At 54.5% G+C, this 15,324-nt stretch overlaps 1 protein-coding gene across 1 annotated transcript in view; it reads right to left on the reverse strand.

The window, feature by feature from the left end:
- The window catches only part of vgll4l (vestigial like 4 like), an 11,044-nt gene extending 3,870 nt beyond the window's left edge, over window positions 1-7,174 (reverse strand). The window contains 6 exon segments of the mRNA XM_056280114.1: window positions 2,272-2,421; window positions 2,423-2,600; window positions 2,750-2,836; window positions 3,444-3,697; window positions 4,409-4,532; window positions 7,000-7,174. Of these exon segments, the coding sequence (XP_056136089.1) occupies window positions 2,272-2,421; window positions 2,423-2,600; window positions 2,750-2,836; window positions 3,444-3,697; window positions 4,409-4,532; window positions 7,000-7,066 (860 nt within the window). The 5' untranslated portion in view covers window positions 7,067-7,174.
- Between the last annotated feature and the right edge of the window lie 8,150 nt (window positions 7,175-15,324).

Consider the following 15,324-nt stretch of genomic DNA (forward strand, 5'->3'; position numbering starts at 1 on the left):
TTCTCTCTCTCTCTCTCTCTCTCTCTCTCTCTCTCTCTCTCTCTCTCTCTCTTGCTGTGTCTCTCTCGATTGATACATGAGACGGTTTCCAGGATAGAAAATGATGTCTTTATTGGACAGGTTATTGTGAAGAAGTGAAATTTGTTGATATTGTTAAAAAGCTGTCACGTCTGTTTTGTGAATTTTTTTTTTGTTAAATAAAGACTTGTTTTAAATTAAAAATACCCCCCCCCCTCTCTCTGTCTCTCTCTGTCTCTCTCTCTCACTGGTTGACTATAAACAACTGTGTTGCACTCAGCACCGCGTCACTTGTCCGTGCTGCGTGTGCACCATGCGACATGAGGCCGGTCTGTAAACAGTAACACCGGACAGCCTCTAGATGGCAGCAATCGCCCGACAGCCGTCACACCGAGTAAAGAACGTACTAGAAGTGGATCGAAGAAGGTCGTATCGGTTCATCTGGATACAATGTTTATCGACAGGCACGTTTCATCACTCGAGTGATGAAACGTGTCTGTCGATAAACATTGTATCCAGATGAACTGATTCAACCTTCTTTGATCTTCTTACCTGGATTATTGAGCTGCATCAAGACTACTAGAAGTGAATTACAGTTCCAATACTCATCAATGAGGAAGTAAAGAATCAGCAAAATTCCTACGCCTTAACAAGCCGTCAGCGATCCTTTCTTCGCGCGCATGCGCACGCGCGCGCGGCGTACTTGCTGAAAGCATGGCCTGTATACTGGCGAACTGTCTGCTATGGTGCTGTGCACAGGGGTTTGTGGACACACTTTAACATCCAAATGACCCAAACTCAAGAGCCTTTTGTTTTCCCTGATCTTCTTCTTCTTCTTCTTTCTTTTTCTTTCTTTCTTTTTTTTTTACCATTTATTAACAGAAATATGCAGTTCATTGTTTTTTTCTCCCAGTTTCACAACATATACCGTACAATCTTCCAAAGCTGTCAAACTTGCCAGAATTTTCAAATTATTTTCCAGTGCATGCAAACTAAAATAATAACAATAACAATAATAATAATAATAATAATAATAAAACAAAACAACGTTGCCAGTTTAAAACGCGGTGGCTGCGGGGAAAGGTTTCAGTGCTAACTACCACTGCTAATATTACAAGACACAACATGCAAATAAGCAACAGAGGAGCGCGATCGGTTCTCATGCACAGGCCCATATCAGCCCTACCCTTCCTTCCCGCTTCCCTCCCTCCTAGGCCTTGCCAAACAGGATCTGTCGGATCTCATAGAGTCATTTTCTCAGGAGACAGGAATGTCAGAGCGCAAGTCCCGGTGCCTGCCAGGACACGCACGCCACATTCCCTGAATCTATACGGGAAAGGCCCCAGTGGGGCCGTTCAGCTTTCTTTCAGATCCAGCGAATCCACGGCAACAGCTCTTTGTATGCCGTGTACGTGCCGGATGTGTTACAGACAGCCACTGACTCACCACCGACATTAAGTTCGTCTGGAACGCTCAGCCTACCCCTCTTTACCGTGCCGTCCCAATGAGTTCGTCACCCCTGCATGTAAACGCGAAGGCCGAAAACCAACAGGGGAACGATTCTGGGATTGGGAACCCGTGTATTTTACACCCGCAGTCTAGCGTCATCGTTACGTTCGCCAGTTACAACAACACAGTTTGACAAATCCCCAAAAAACGAAAGCGCTTCTCGTGATATTAGCTTGACTTTATCAGTGTTGCAAAAAAAGAAGAAGAAGAGTCAAAGTTGTCATAGATTCCTGGTAAGTCTCCGTTCAGTGTACATTTTATAAGCGTTAAAATATACAGCGGACAAGCTTTTCGTTGTAGGCCGGGACCCGGGTGCATTGGAATATAAATACAAGACGACAAACAGTGTGGTATTCTGACCGCATGAAATGAATATGGCACAAAATTAGAGAAATGTAAAGGAACAGTGGGTTGATTTTTTTTTTCCAAGTCAGCCCAGGCCACCATCCAAACCAAGCAAATGCTACGGACAAGCGACAGGGCGGAAATGCAACAAACCAAAAAAAAATAAAAAAATAATAAAAATCCTGACTAGTGTTACATTTTCTCTGTTAAATGTGGACACACCGCCGCATCGGGTAGTCCAGTTTGACAGCCACCGGTCTCCTGCGTCTCTTACGTTTGACCTCTTAGCGGGGGGGGGGGGTCTCGGCGTAGTCTTTTCATTCCTCGGCTGGCGGACATGCACTCAGTGAAATGTTAAAAAGTCACATGTCCCCCCCCCCCATCCACCCTCCCCCCAACCAGAGCGAAGGTCTCCTCCGCTTTAATTCACTGACCAGCGGCTGGAAGACCGGCGACGGCGACGAAGTGCTGCAGGGTTCTTTGTGGGCTTGATTCGGGCTGTGGCCGTAGGTCGGGGAGTGAGTGACGCTCGGGCTGCTGGGCGGCGTGAGGAGCAAGAGAAGACTTGGACTTAATCTGCAACCACTTGTCGCCCAGGGCTTTGGTGAAGTGGTCGTCAACAGACACGCTAATGGAGAGCTGCTGGGAGTGGGCCTGCTGGTAATTCGCTCCCAGGCTCCTCTGGAAATGCTCCTCCACGACGTGGTCGTAGTTACTCTTGGAAGTCACTGGGTGGAAAAGATGCACGGCAAAGGTCAAACACGCGCACACACACCTTGGCGGCGAGACAATAGCAAGGCTGCATTATGTGTGACTGCTGTTGATGCTTAGGGAGTGCCGGCGGCGGAGTCGACAAGACGAAGCACGGGACACTGACCTGATGAGTGGCCGTTGTGGACCTCAGATCTGCTGGAGGGGCTTCTCACGGACGAGACGCAGGTAATCACAGAGGGGCGCATCTGGAAAAGAAAAATAAACAGATCGTTGTCTGGATTGACCTTATTTCATTCACCGCAGTTGACTCATGTTTCTTTTCTCTTGTTTCTTGGGTCCCCCATCCCTCAGCAATCTGACTTGATAATTCCACGTAGCCTAGAGCCCGGCATGGCACAATAATTGTTTTGCCGCGACGGCCGTTTTGTCGGAGGCTAATCTTGAAAACAAGCAAGCAAACCGATTCGACTGGTTGGGTTTGCCGCTGGAAGGGACGATCACTCCCAAACACGGTGGCACAAACAGGTCAAAGAGAGAGCAGTCTGTTTGGTCTTGTTGACGGCATTCCTGCCTCCATCGCTCACATTTTCTCCCCGAATCCGGCTGGATTGCATTGCGAGGACAAGCGCGGGCCTGTTTAAGGCTTTTTTGGAGAGAGGGCGCCTTGCAGATGGATCCACCAGCTATGGAGGTGGGAGATGTACAGATGCTCTGGGTGCCTGGAGCTACACTGAGATTACAGGGACGCACACCACCACCACAGTCACTAGATGCCCACCATTGTGCTTTGATCCCGTCCCATTTCCCCCCCCATCTGTGGGTGGTAAGCGCCACTTAGGGCTCCTGGGGGATTTACCTGTATTGGCTGCTGGGGGCTGTTGTTTTAGCCCTTTCCTCCGCGCCCTCAGACTCCTTCCTTGGTTTCTTGATGAGGGCGAGCGGCTCGTCCATGACCGGCGTGTAGTAGATGTGGTTGGGCAGGGGGCTGGTCGGGCTGGGCGTCGGGCTCCACGTGGACGTCGGGCTCTGTGGGACGCTGAACACCGGAGCTGACGTCGGCGCCGCTCTCTGGGCAGCCTTGGCGCCGCTTCTGTTCAACGCCCTCTCTCGCCTGCAAACACAGTTATCAATCGTTATCGATTCGTCGCGCGGGACGCCAGCCTTCGACTGGGTGGGCAGAATCTCGTCGTTCGTTATTGCTAGGTTACACCGGTCTACAAAATATAGTTGTTTTTCTTTCTTGCATGGACTTTGGAAACTGTTTTTTGGCTAATTTTGGGCCTGCTGAATCCAAATCTGAGTTCAGGTTTGCTCTATCACATCAAGTTTTTGTGCTCTCTGTATGCTCCTCGTTCAGGATTTTACAGAAGTTGACCGTCTTAGTCTGGCAATCTCGGTGGGGCTAAAAATGACCCCTACTCGTTTCCTAATTCATTCCGTGCTAGGCTGAGTGTTTATTTACTCACTGTAATTATGTTTTGCATCTATCGAGTGTAAAATGGCCGTTTTCTCAAAAATAACGATTTTTTCATAGTTAAAAAAAACCTGACGTGATAGGCAAAAACTAACGCCGAGTTTGGATTCAGCACCCAAAACGTTAGCTAGAGTCTGCTGAACCCCCCCTGCAAGACAACCCCCCCCTGCAAGACAAATTGCGTTGACCAGTGTCACCAATGTAATCGATTATTTACTTGCCCGGAGCGGGATTCGATACGAGGTGTACTGCACCACAAGGCGACCTCACGGCTAAAGGGTCAGACCCCTTAGCTAGGGGCTAATGTGTCTTATTAATAGTTTACACCAATAATCAGGATTTGCCAACCTCTCCTCCAGGGTCAGGCCTCGCTCGTGGCTGCGCCTGCGCTTTATGGGGTACACCGCTGGCACTCGGATCCGGTCGCTCGTCATATGCCGGTACCTGTCTTCGCCTCGGAGACTGGGCTGACCTGGAAGCCATGACATTAGAGTGCAAGGTTGAGTAAAACAGTAGGCGACCCAAACCCAAACCCCCCCATAAGACAAGCCGCGCACACAAGGGCGCCACTCAAGGACGCGGGCGAGTTGATTTGGCTGGGTTAAAAAAGGGGCGACTGTTGTGATCTGTCACATACGCCCGCATGAGTGATGTTCATGGGAAAACGCTCGTGTCACCGTTAATTGTAAACTCCGTTAAGCGGTCGAACTAGATTTACCCGACGGGTGGGTGTTACGACACCGCGCGGCTGATTCAGTGCTAACGGTAAACGCTGTTTTTCTCCGCCGCGTTGGCAACTGGCCTGCTTACATAGTCAAATGAACACAATCAGCGAGCCACTGCCACGGCTCGGACCTGTGACGGGGGCCCCTAATGGCCTTTAGCGGCCCCCGTCACAGACAAGGCCCGCACAGAGTCGACATGAATCACCGGGCGATGATATCTCGGTAACACTTTAGTATGGGGAGCATAAAAAAACTTAATTACTAGTGAATTAGTAATGATCAAGGTGTCACTTTAGTATGGGGAACATACTCTAAGTAACAGAAAATTAACTGCTAGTGAATTAGTAATGATCAAGGTGTCACTTTAGTATGGGGAACATATTCTAAGTAACAGAAACTTAATTGCTAGTGAATTAGTAACGATCAAGGTGTCACTTTAGTATGGGGAACATATTCTAAGTAACAGAAACTTAACTGCTAGTGAATTAGTAATGATCAAGGTGTCACTTTAGTATGGGGAACATATTCTAAGTAACAGAAACTTAATTGCTAGTTAATTAGTAATGATCAAGGTGTCACTTTAGTATGGGGAACATACTCTAAGTAACAACAACTTAATTACTAGTGAAGTAGTAATGATCAAGGTGTCACTTTAGTATGGGGAACATATTCTAAGTAACAGAAACTTAATTGCTAGTGAATTAGTAATGATCAAGGTGTCACTTTAGTATGGGGAACATATTCTAAGTAACAGAAACTTAATTTAGAGTAATTTGACACTATGAACACTTGTAGTTTTGTGTGTTGTTATGTAAGAACAGACCATATTCATTAAGTGTTAGTAAGGGAGAATAACTCTTCTTGTGGTACTACCACCTTATAAAGTCCAGGCTAAGCAAAGCATATTGAGATGGTACTACTAATAAGCAACACTTCTGAGGTTATAGAGGGAAAACTCATAGTTAATGGCTTACTGGTTGTATAATAAGGCCGTGCAGAATAAGGCATTAATGAGTGCGCAATAATGACCAATGAAGAGCCAATATGTTGCTAATTTGCATGCTAATAAGCGCCTAATTAATGGTGAGTACGTTCCCCGTACTAAAGCGTTACCGATATCTCTCATAATTCTATGACCTGCTGTAAAACGTTACGACGCCCTTTGACCCCCCCGCCGCTCCAAGTGACACGCACGCGACGACTAGGACCTACAGCGCTACGGCTTATTTCCCTCGCGGCACCAAACCTATAAAGCCGTCACGGGGACGGACGCGGTCGTTGTTCGGCGTTGTTCGGCGGCTCTGTCTGTGACTGTGTATGGGAATTCTGCAGGAGGGCTCAGCTCCGGTCCACACGCACGGCTGGAGGTCATCACACCTCTTTCGGCTATGCTCATATCACCCTGCCCAAAAAAACCCATGCGCGGAGCCGTACCGCCACCCTGGAATTCAGCAGTAGGTGAGAATCTGTCTTTGAGTCGCGTACGAGCGGCTCTCGGCGTTTTCACAGCCGAAGTCCTCTGGCCTCGGTCGAGTCCACGTTCCCTGCGCTGGACCAAAACACTCCCGACGCCTCTTGAAGTGATCGTTTAGACACCGTGCCACTGTGGCGCGGGGAGTGGGGGGGGTGGGGTGGGCAGGTATAACCACACCTATGCTGATTTTCTGATGCCTGAGGCACGACTATTTCTCCCCACTCGGGAGCGAGAACGTGTGCCTTGCCCCCTTTGGTCTCTAGCACTCACTCAACACGTCACCCCCAATTGCATGAAGGGTTTAAACTCCTCAAAAAAAAATGTACAAAACAATAAAATAAATAATCCCAGAACCCAGGCTGACCCTTCAGCACAGGAGGGTGGTGAGTATGCACAGGCATCTACCGTCTCTTCCTGAACCACTGACGATGGCACGTTTCCCCGTTAACGTTCGCGAGGTTCTACTGGGTTGTGGGGATTGTTAAGCAAATTACGCGTGTTAAAGGATACGTGGTTGACGTAATCAGGTGACACGTTTATGTTCACGCAAGCACAAAACAAAATAACCATACGAGGCAGGGGTGAAACAATGTATCAGACGTGAAGCTCGCTGTGTACGTCTTGGTTACACCACACCAGCAGACACGTCCGCATGACTTGGAGGTTACAGCACATGTGCTGCAGGAGTACCACCGACGGTGTGTACAAAAAAAAAAAATCAGCACCACTATTGCACCTACCCTCCAAGATGTAGACCTTGAAGCCGCTGCTCATGCGAGTGATGTACTGGAAATTCGCCACGGCCATGGCTCCCTCCCTTGTCTTTCCTTGCGTACGAGTAAAAGCCAGCTGGAGCCCAACACGCCTGGACAGCCGGGACCTAGCAGACACAGGGAGCCTCGGTCGCAGACCGCATCGGAGGGGGTAGCGAGATGCCGGGGCTGAGCTCGCCAGGTAATGTATCAGGTGAGCTCAGAGGGCTGCTCTTCCCTATGACTTTCTGCCTGCCTGCGGATTGGCCGCCCGCCGGGGCCAATCACAGCCCTCCGTCTCGCCAGCCTTGTTGTTGTGCCGCGGGCCGGGCATGATCACAGGTAATGTCAGAGGCGTACAGAGGGGTGAATGTGGCCTCTGAATGTCAGCGCAACAATAAGGGAGGGGGGGGGATTGGTTCGAGACTGGAGACTTGTCATCAAGTAGGGCACTTCCCAATGTGGACTACCGAGCCCATAACCAAAACAATTCACCGCTATGGCCATGAATCATCACGCCCCCCCCCCCCAGTTTTGGGATATTTCTACTGTCTTTTGTTTGCTTCCATGGAGCCAACAGCACCTGTCCCTTGCCCCTCCCTCCCCCCCTCCCCCTTAATCTACAATCTCACCGAACTGCATTTTTCCGCGTGCTTAGCCCACCGGAGCTACAGTCATTCTGCTGACCTGCCCATACACGCACACAGCTGTAGCGTGAAGCCGCCTACCAGTAATCCCGAGGCTTTTGTTGCCCGGCCAGACAAAGACTCCTAAGACCTGAAAACCTTGCTGCCATGAGAACGGCCCTGCCTAAGCACGCTGAGGAATCTGGACGGCGCGCGCGTGTGCGTGCGCGCGCAGTCCCTCGGAGTCTGGGCCGGACCCCCCCCCCCCACCGGCACCGACTCCACTCACCTCCGGGGGCGGTGTGGATGTGGGGGGGTGCACGTGGGCTGTATGAAGTCGTGCCACCGACGTAACAGTGATTAAGACGTGTGTCATTCAGGCAGTCTGGATATGCTCGAATCAGCAGGCCTGTAGCGCCCTGCCTGCCCCCTACCTCCTGCCCCCTACCTCCTGCCCCCCCCCGCGTGGCACGGAGCGCTCCATCACCCGGTGCTCACAAACTGGCCGTCGTCTGACTTCAGGGAAAGAGGAGTGCACACGGAGAAAGTGCCGCATAAGACTACCGCCGGGTCTGACGGCGCAAGAACGATGCGAGGCTCAACAGCGCCCCCTGCTGCAGTGGCACGCTTGACATGCCAACTCTTTTCCCCCCCACACCAGTTTCATTGGAAACCAGAGCCCCCGGAGGAAACCCACACAGACACGGGGAGAACATGCAAACTCCACACAGAGGACGACCCGGGACGACCCCCAAGGTTGGACTACCCCGGGGCTCGAACCCAGGACCTTGTTGCTGTGAGGCGACCATGGTAACCACCGTGCCGCCCACTTTGAGAGTCGCGAAAAGTGAAAATCCTGCAAATTAGAGGGAGAGCTCTTGTGGTTTTCAGGTTACATACTGTCCCTCTGAACTCCTGTAGGCCTCTCCCTCATCACCTGTCAGTCAAAGCAAATCAAACGTGCCCTTCATGCACACACACACACACACACACACACACACACACACACACACACACACACACACACACACACACACACACACACCATATACTCGTCTTCATATGGATAAAGTTGGCGTACAGCTAAAAAGATAGGGTAGATATTCTCTATAGAGGAGGTCAAAATATCGGCTGTATCTCGGCAAGTCAACCGGTTTTAAAATGGCATCGAATATCTTCGTCATTATAACCTCATGTTGCTTATTCCAACAAAAACCCAAGTAGAGGTGGCGCAGGGCCCACTCTGTCAAATAATATTTTAATGCGCCTTTTTCATTATCTAATGGCTAGAACAAATGCTAACCTCATAATGAGAAAATTGAACTGCGGCCTACTCGAGAAGCGAAGACAAATCTTTGTGGTCATTGTGTTGAGCTCATCGGATGCACTTTGTGCTGTGTTGTTTTGCACTGCTGCCTCCTGCCTTCGCTTATCGCAGCCATTCATCTCCCAGACGTCTTCCCAATGAAGAGGAGACACTCTCATCTGTCCCCAGCCGGTTAGGACCTGATCTATTGTTATCGGGATAATTGTGCTTTGCAATTTCACCCAACTCCTGCCCCATGTCCTCTCCCTCGTCCTGCCACTTGTCCTGCCCCTCATCCTGCCGCTTGTCCTGCCCCTCGTCCTGCCGCTTGTACTGCCGCTTGTCCTGTCGCTTGTCCTGTCGCTTGTCCTGCCACTTGTCCTGCCCCTTGTCCTGCCTCTCGTCCTGCCGCTTGTCCTGTCGCTTGTCCTGCTCCTTGTCCTGCCCCTTGTCCTGCCACTTGTCCTGCCCCTCATCCTGCCCCTCGTCCTGCCGCTTGTACTGCCCTTGTCCTGTCGCTTGTCCTGCCCCTTGTCCTGCCACTTGTCCTGCCCCTTGTCCTGCCTCTCGTCCTGCCGCTTGTCCTGCCTCTCGCCCTGCCGCTTGTCCTGCTCCTTGTCCTGCCCCTTGTCCTGCCCCTCGTCCTGCCACTTATCCTGTCGCTTGTCCTGCCACTTGTTCTGCCCCTCGTCCTGTCGCTTGAGCTGTTGCTTGTCCTGCCCCCTCGTCCTGCCTCTTGTCCTGCTCCTCGTCCTGCCGCTCGTCCTGCTCCTTGTCCTGCCACTTGTCCTGCCCCTCGTCCTGCCCCTCGTCCTGTCGCTTGTCCTGTCACTTGTACTGCCGCTTGTCCTGTCGCCTGTCCTGCTCCTTGTCCTGCCCCTTGTCCTGCCACTTGTCCTGCCCCTCGTCCTGCCCCTCGTCCTGCCCCTTGTCCTGCTCCTTGTCCTGCCCCTTGTCCTGCCCCTCGTCCTGCTCCTTGTCCTGCTCCTTGTCCTGCCCCTCGTCCTGTCACTTGTCCTGCCCCTTGTCCTGCTCCTTGTCCTGCTCCTTGTCCTGCCCCTTGTCCTGCTCCTTGTCCTGCCCCTCGTCCTGCCCGTCGTCCTGCCGCTTGTCCTGTGGCTTGTCCTGCTCCTTGTCCTGCCTCTTGTCCTGCCCCTCGTCCTGCTGCTTGTCCTGCCACTTGTCCTGCCCCTCGTCCCGCCTCTCGTCCCGCCGCTTGTCCTGCTCCTTGTCCTGCCCCTTGTCCTGCCCCTCGTCCTGCCACTTGTCCTGCCCCTCGTCCTGCCCCTTGTCCTGTCGCTTGTCCTGCTCCTTGTCCTGCCTCTTGTCCTGCCACTTGTCCTGCCCCTCATCCTGCCCCTCGTCCTGTCGCTTGTCCTGTCACTTGTACTGCCGCTTGTCCTGTCGCCTGTCCTGCTCCTTGTCCTGCCCCTTGTCCTGCCACTTGTCCTGCCCCTCGTCCTGCCCCTCGTCCTGCCCCTTGTCCTGCTCCTTGTCCTGCCCCTTGTCCTGCCCCTCGTCCTGCTCCTTGTCCTGCTCCTTGTCCTGCCCCTCGTCCTGCCACTTGTCCTGCCCCTTGTCCTGCTCCTTGTCCTGCTCCTTGTCCTGCCCCTTGTCCTGCTCCTTGTCCTGCCCCTCGTCCTGCCCGTCGTCCTGCCGCTTGTCCTGTGGCTTGTCCTGCTCCTTGTCCTGCCTCTTGTCCTGCCCCTCGTCCTGCTGCTTGTCCTGTCGCTTGTCCTGCTCCTTGTCCTGCTCCTTGTCCTGCCACTTGTCCTGCCCCTCATCCTGCCCCTCGTCCTGCCGCTTGTACTGACGCATGTCCTGTCGCTTGTCCTGTCGCTTGTACTGCCGCTTGTCCTGCCCCTTGTCCTGCCCCTCGTCCTGCTCCTTGTCCTGCTCCTTGTCCTGCCCCTCGTCCTGTCACTTGTCCTGCCCCTTGTCCTGCTCCTTGTCCTGCTCCTTGTCCTGCCCCTTGTCCTGCTCCTTGTCCTGCCCCTCGTCCTGCCCGTCGTCCTGCCGCTTGTCCTGTGGCTTGTCCTGCTCCTTGTCCTGCCTCTTGTCCTGCCCCTCGTCCTGCTGCTTGTCCTGCCACTTGTCCTGCCCCTCGTCCCGCCTCTCGTCCCGCCGCTTGTCCTGCTCCTTGTCCTGCCCCTTGTCCTGCCCCTCGTCCTGCCACTTGTCCTGCCCCTCGTCCTGCCCCTTGTCCTGTCGCTTGTCCTGCTCCTTGTCCTGCCTCTTGTCCTGCCACTTGTCCTGCCCCTCATCCTGCCCCTCGTCCTGTCGCTTGTCCTGTCACTTGTACTGCCGCTTGTCCTGTCGCCTGTCCTGCTCCTTGTCCTGCCCCTTGTCCTGCCACTTGTCCTGCCCCTCGTCCTGCCCCTCGTCCTGCCCCTTGTCCTGCTCCTTGTCCTGCCCCTTGTCCTGCCCCTCGTCCTGCTCCTTGTCCTGCTCCTTGTCCTGCCCCTCGTCCTGCCACTTGTCCTGCCCCTTGTCCTGCTCCTTGTCCTGCTCCTTGTCCTGCCCCTTGTCCTGCTCCTTGTCCTGCCCCTCGTCCTGCCCGTCGTCCTGCCGCTTGTCCTGTGGCTTGTCCTGCTCCTTGTCCTGCCTCTTGTCCTGCCCCTCGTCCTGCTGCTTGTCCTGTCGCTTGTCCTGCTCCTTGTCCTGCTCCTTGTCCTGCCACTTGTCCTGCCCCTCATCCTGCCCCTCGTCCTGCCGCTTGTACTGACGCATGTCCTGTCGCTTGTCCTGTCGCTTGTACTGCCGCTTGTCCTGTCGCTTGTCCTGCTCCTTGTCCTGCCACTTGTCCTGCCCCTTGTCCTGCCCCTCGTCCTGCCACTTGTCCTGCCCCTCGTCCCGCCTCTCGTCCCGCCGCTTGTCCTGCTCCTTGTCCTGCCCCTTGTCCTGCCCCTCGTCCTGCCACTTGTCCTGCCCCTCGTCCTGCCCCTTGTCCTGTCGCTTGTCCTGCTCCTTGTCCTGCCTCTTGTCCTGCCACTTGTCCTGCCCCTCATCCTGCCCCTCGTCCTGTCGCTTGTCCTGTCACTTGTACTGCCGCTTGTCCTGTCGCCTGTCCTGCTCCTTGTCCTGCCCCTTGTCCTGCCACTTGTCCTGCCCCTCGTCCTGCCCCTCGTCCTGCCCCTTGTCCTGCCCTTCGTCCTGCCGCTTGTCCTGTGGCTTGTCCTGCTCCTTGTCCTGCCTCTTGTCCTGCCCCTCGTCCTGCTGCTTGTCCTGCCCCTCGTCCTGCCCGTCGTCCTGCCGCTTGTCCTGTGGCTTGTCCTGCTCCGTGTCCTGCCTCTTGTCCTGCCCCTCGTCCTGCTGCTTGTCCTGTCGCTTGTCCTGCTCTTTGTCCTGCCTCTTGTCCTGCCCCTCGTCCTGCCCCTCGTCCTGCTGCTTGTCCTGTTGCTTGTCCTGCTCCTTGTCCTGCCACTTGTCCTGCCCCTTGTCCTGCCCCTCGTCCTGCCGCTTGTCCTGCCCCTCGTCCTGCCGCTTGTGCTGTTGCTTGTCCTGCCCCCTCGTCCTGCCTCTTGTCCTGCTCCTCGTCCTGCCGCTCGTCCTGCTCCTTGTCCTGCCCCTTGTCCTGCCCCTCGTCCTGCCCCTCGTCCTGCCGCTTGTCCTGCTCCTTGCCCTGCTCCTTGTCCTGCCCCTTGTCCTGCCCCTTGTCCTGCTCCTCGTCCTGCCCCTCGTCCTGCCCCTTGTCCTGCCCCTTGTCCTGCCCCTCGTCCTGCCCCTTGTCCTGCTCCTTGTCCTGCTCCTTGTCCTGCCCCTTGTCCTGCCCCTCGTCCTGCCCCTCGTCCTGCCGCTTGTCCTGCTCCTTGCCCTGCTCCTTGTCCTGCCCCTTGTCCTGCCCCTCGTCCTGCCACTTGTCCTGCCCCTTGTCCTGCTCCTTGTCCTGCTCCTTGTCCTGCCCCTTGTCCTGCTCCTTGTCCTGCCCCTCGTCCTGCCCGTCGTCCTGGCCCTTGTCTGGCGATTTGCTGCAACCACTTCAATCAGATGGAGTATTCGGGAGTCTGACTTTCGGTTCTGATAAAAAAAAAAGAAAAAAGATACCGACTCCCATTAGCAGAAAAAGCAAACAGTAAGACCCGTTTATCTGTCTATCCGTTTATTTGTTTATTTATTTATTTTAATTTGTTTTCTTTACTGGGCGTAATGAAAAGGGCTTAATGTCAGCATTGGTGAAACTGAATAAAAAGCAGTCTCGTGTCAGGAAGGGACAGAACAGCAACGCCCCTGTCTCGCCTCTCCTCTCCTCTCCTCTCTCTCCTTCTCTCCTCTCCTCTCCCCTCCCCTCCACTCTCTGCTATCCTCCTCTCCTTTCCTCTCCTCTCCCCTCCCCTCCCCTTTCCCTTTCTCGCATCTCCTCTCCTCTCCTCTCCTCTCCTCTCCTTTCCGTTCCTCTCCTTTTTCTCCTTCTCTCCTTTCCTTTCCTCTCCCCTCCTCTCCTTTCCCTTCCTCTCCTCTCCCTTCCTCTCCTCTCCTTGCCCTTCCTCCCCTCCCCTCTCCTCTCCTCCCCAATCCTCTCCTCTCCTCACCTTCCTGACCCTCTCTTCTCCTTTCCCTTCATCTCTGTTCCCCTCCTCTCCTCTCCTGTCCTATCCTCACCCCTCCTCTACTCTCCTTTCCCTTCCTCTCCTCTCCTGTCCTCTCCTCTATACCCCCTCTCCTCTTCTTTCCCTTCCTCTTCTCTCCTCTCCTTTCCCTTCCTCTCCTCTCCTTTCATCTCATGTCCCCTCCTTTCTCCTGTCCTCTTCCCTTCTCTCTCCTCTCCTCTTCCCTCTTCTCCTCTCCCCTCCCCTACTCCCCTCTCCTCTTCCCTCCTCTCCTCTCCTCTCCCTTCCTCTCCTCTCCTTTCCCTTCCTCCCCTCCCCTCTCCTCTCCTCCCCAATCCTCTCCTGTCCTATCCTCCCTGACCCTTTTCTCTCCTTTCCCTTCCTCCCCTCCCCTCTCCTCTCCTCCCCAATCCTCTCCTCTCCTCACCTTCCTGACCCTCTCTTCTCCTTTCCCTTCATCTCTGTTCCCCTCCTCTCCTCTCCTCTCCTGTCCTATCCTCACCACCTCCTCTACTCTCCTTTCCCTTCCTCTCCTCTCCTGTCCTCTCCTCTATTCCCCCTCTCCTCTTCTTTCCCTTCCTCTTCTCTCCTCTCCTTTCCCTTCCTCTCCTCTCCTTTCATCTCATGTCCCCTCCTTTCTCCTGTCCTCTTCCCTTCTCTCTCCTCTCCTCTTCCCTCTTCTCCTCTCCCCTCCCCTACTCCCCTCTCCTCTTCCCTCCTCTCCTCTCCTCTCCCTTCCTCTCCTCTCCTTTCCCTTCCTCCCCTCCCCTCTCCTCTCCTCCCCAATCCTCTCCTGTCCTATCCTCCCTGACCCTTTTCTCTCCTTGCCCTTCCTCCCCTCCCCTCTCCTCTCCTCCCCAATCCTCTCCTCTCCTCACCTTCCTGACCCTCTCTTCTCCTTTCCCTTCATCTCTGTTCCCCTCCTCTCCTCTCCTCTCCTGTCCTATCCTCACCACCTCCTCTACTCTCCTTTCCCTTCCTCTCTTCTCCTTTCCTCTCCTCTATTCCCCCTCTCCTCTTCTTTCCCTTCCTCTTCTCTCCTCTCCTTTCCCTTCCTCTCCTCTCCTTTCATCTCATGTCCCCTCCTTTCTCCTCTCCTCTTCCCTCCTCTCTCCTCTCCTCTTCCCTCCCCTCCTCTCCTCTCCCCTACTCCCCTCTCCTCTCCTCTCTTCTCCCCTCCCCTCCCCTCCTCCCCTCTCCTCAGCACCTCTCCTCTCCTGTCCTCTCCTCTATTCCCCCTCTCCTCTTCTTTCCCTCCCTCTTCTCTCCTTTCATCTCATGTCCCCTCCTTTCTCCTCTCCTCTTCCCTCCTCTCCCCTCCCCTCCCCTCCCCTACTCCCCTCTCCTCTCCTCTCTTCCCCTCCTCCCCTCCCCTCCTCCCCTCTCCTCAGCACCAGCACCACCCCTTATCGCAGCCGTGCTAGCGCTCCTCTCCCTCCCTCCGGATGATTGGGAGTGACGCAGGACAGACGGTAAACTGCGCCGAGCCTTGAGGGGAAGGCTTGATGCGATACCTGTAGGTGTAGCTCCTCTACGGCGCATTTCACGGGCTGCAAACCGAGTGCATGGCCTTCGTTGGGCGGAAGACAGGTCAGGCAGTAGGCGCCTCTCTGCGGGCGGCGCTAGAGTAGGCGACATCCAGGCATCGCCTGTGTACGGGCTGCAGACACCCTGAGCTCGCTCGGGTCGGGAAACACTCGGGGAGGCAGGTAGGTGTGATGCTGCGAGTCCTCGTCCGGTCCACGGGCCGACGAGGCTGCGTGGTCACGAGCTCGGCCCGTTAAAAGAGAATAGAGGCAAATGCATTGATTGGATCACATCGTCCGCTCGCGCG

Source organism: Lampris incognitus, chromosome 1, assembly GCF_029633865.1.
Source record: "Lampris incognitus isolate fLamInc1 chromosome 1, fLamInc1.hap2, whole genome shotgun sequence".
Lineage (NCBI taxonomy): Eukaryota > Metazoa > Chordata > Actinopteri > Lampriformes > Lampridae > Lampris > Lampris incognitus.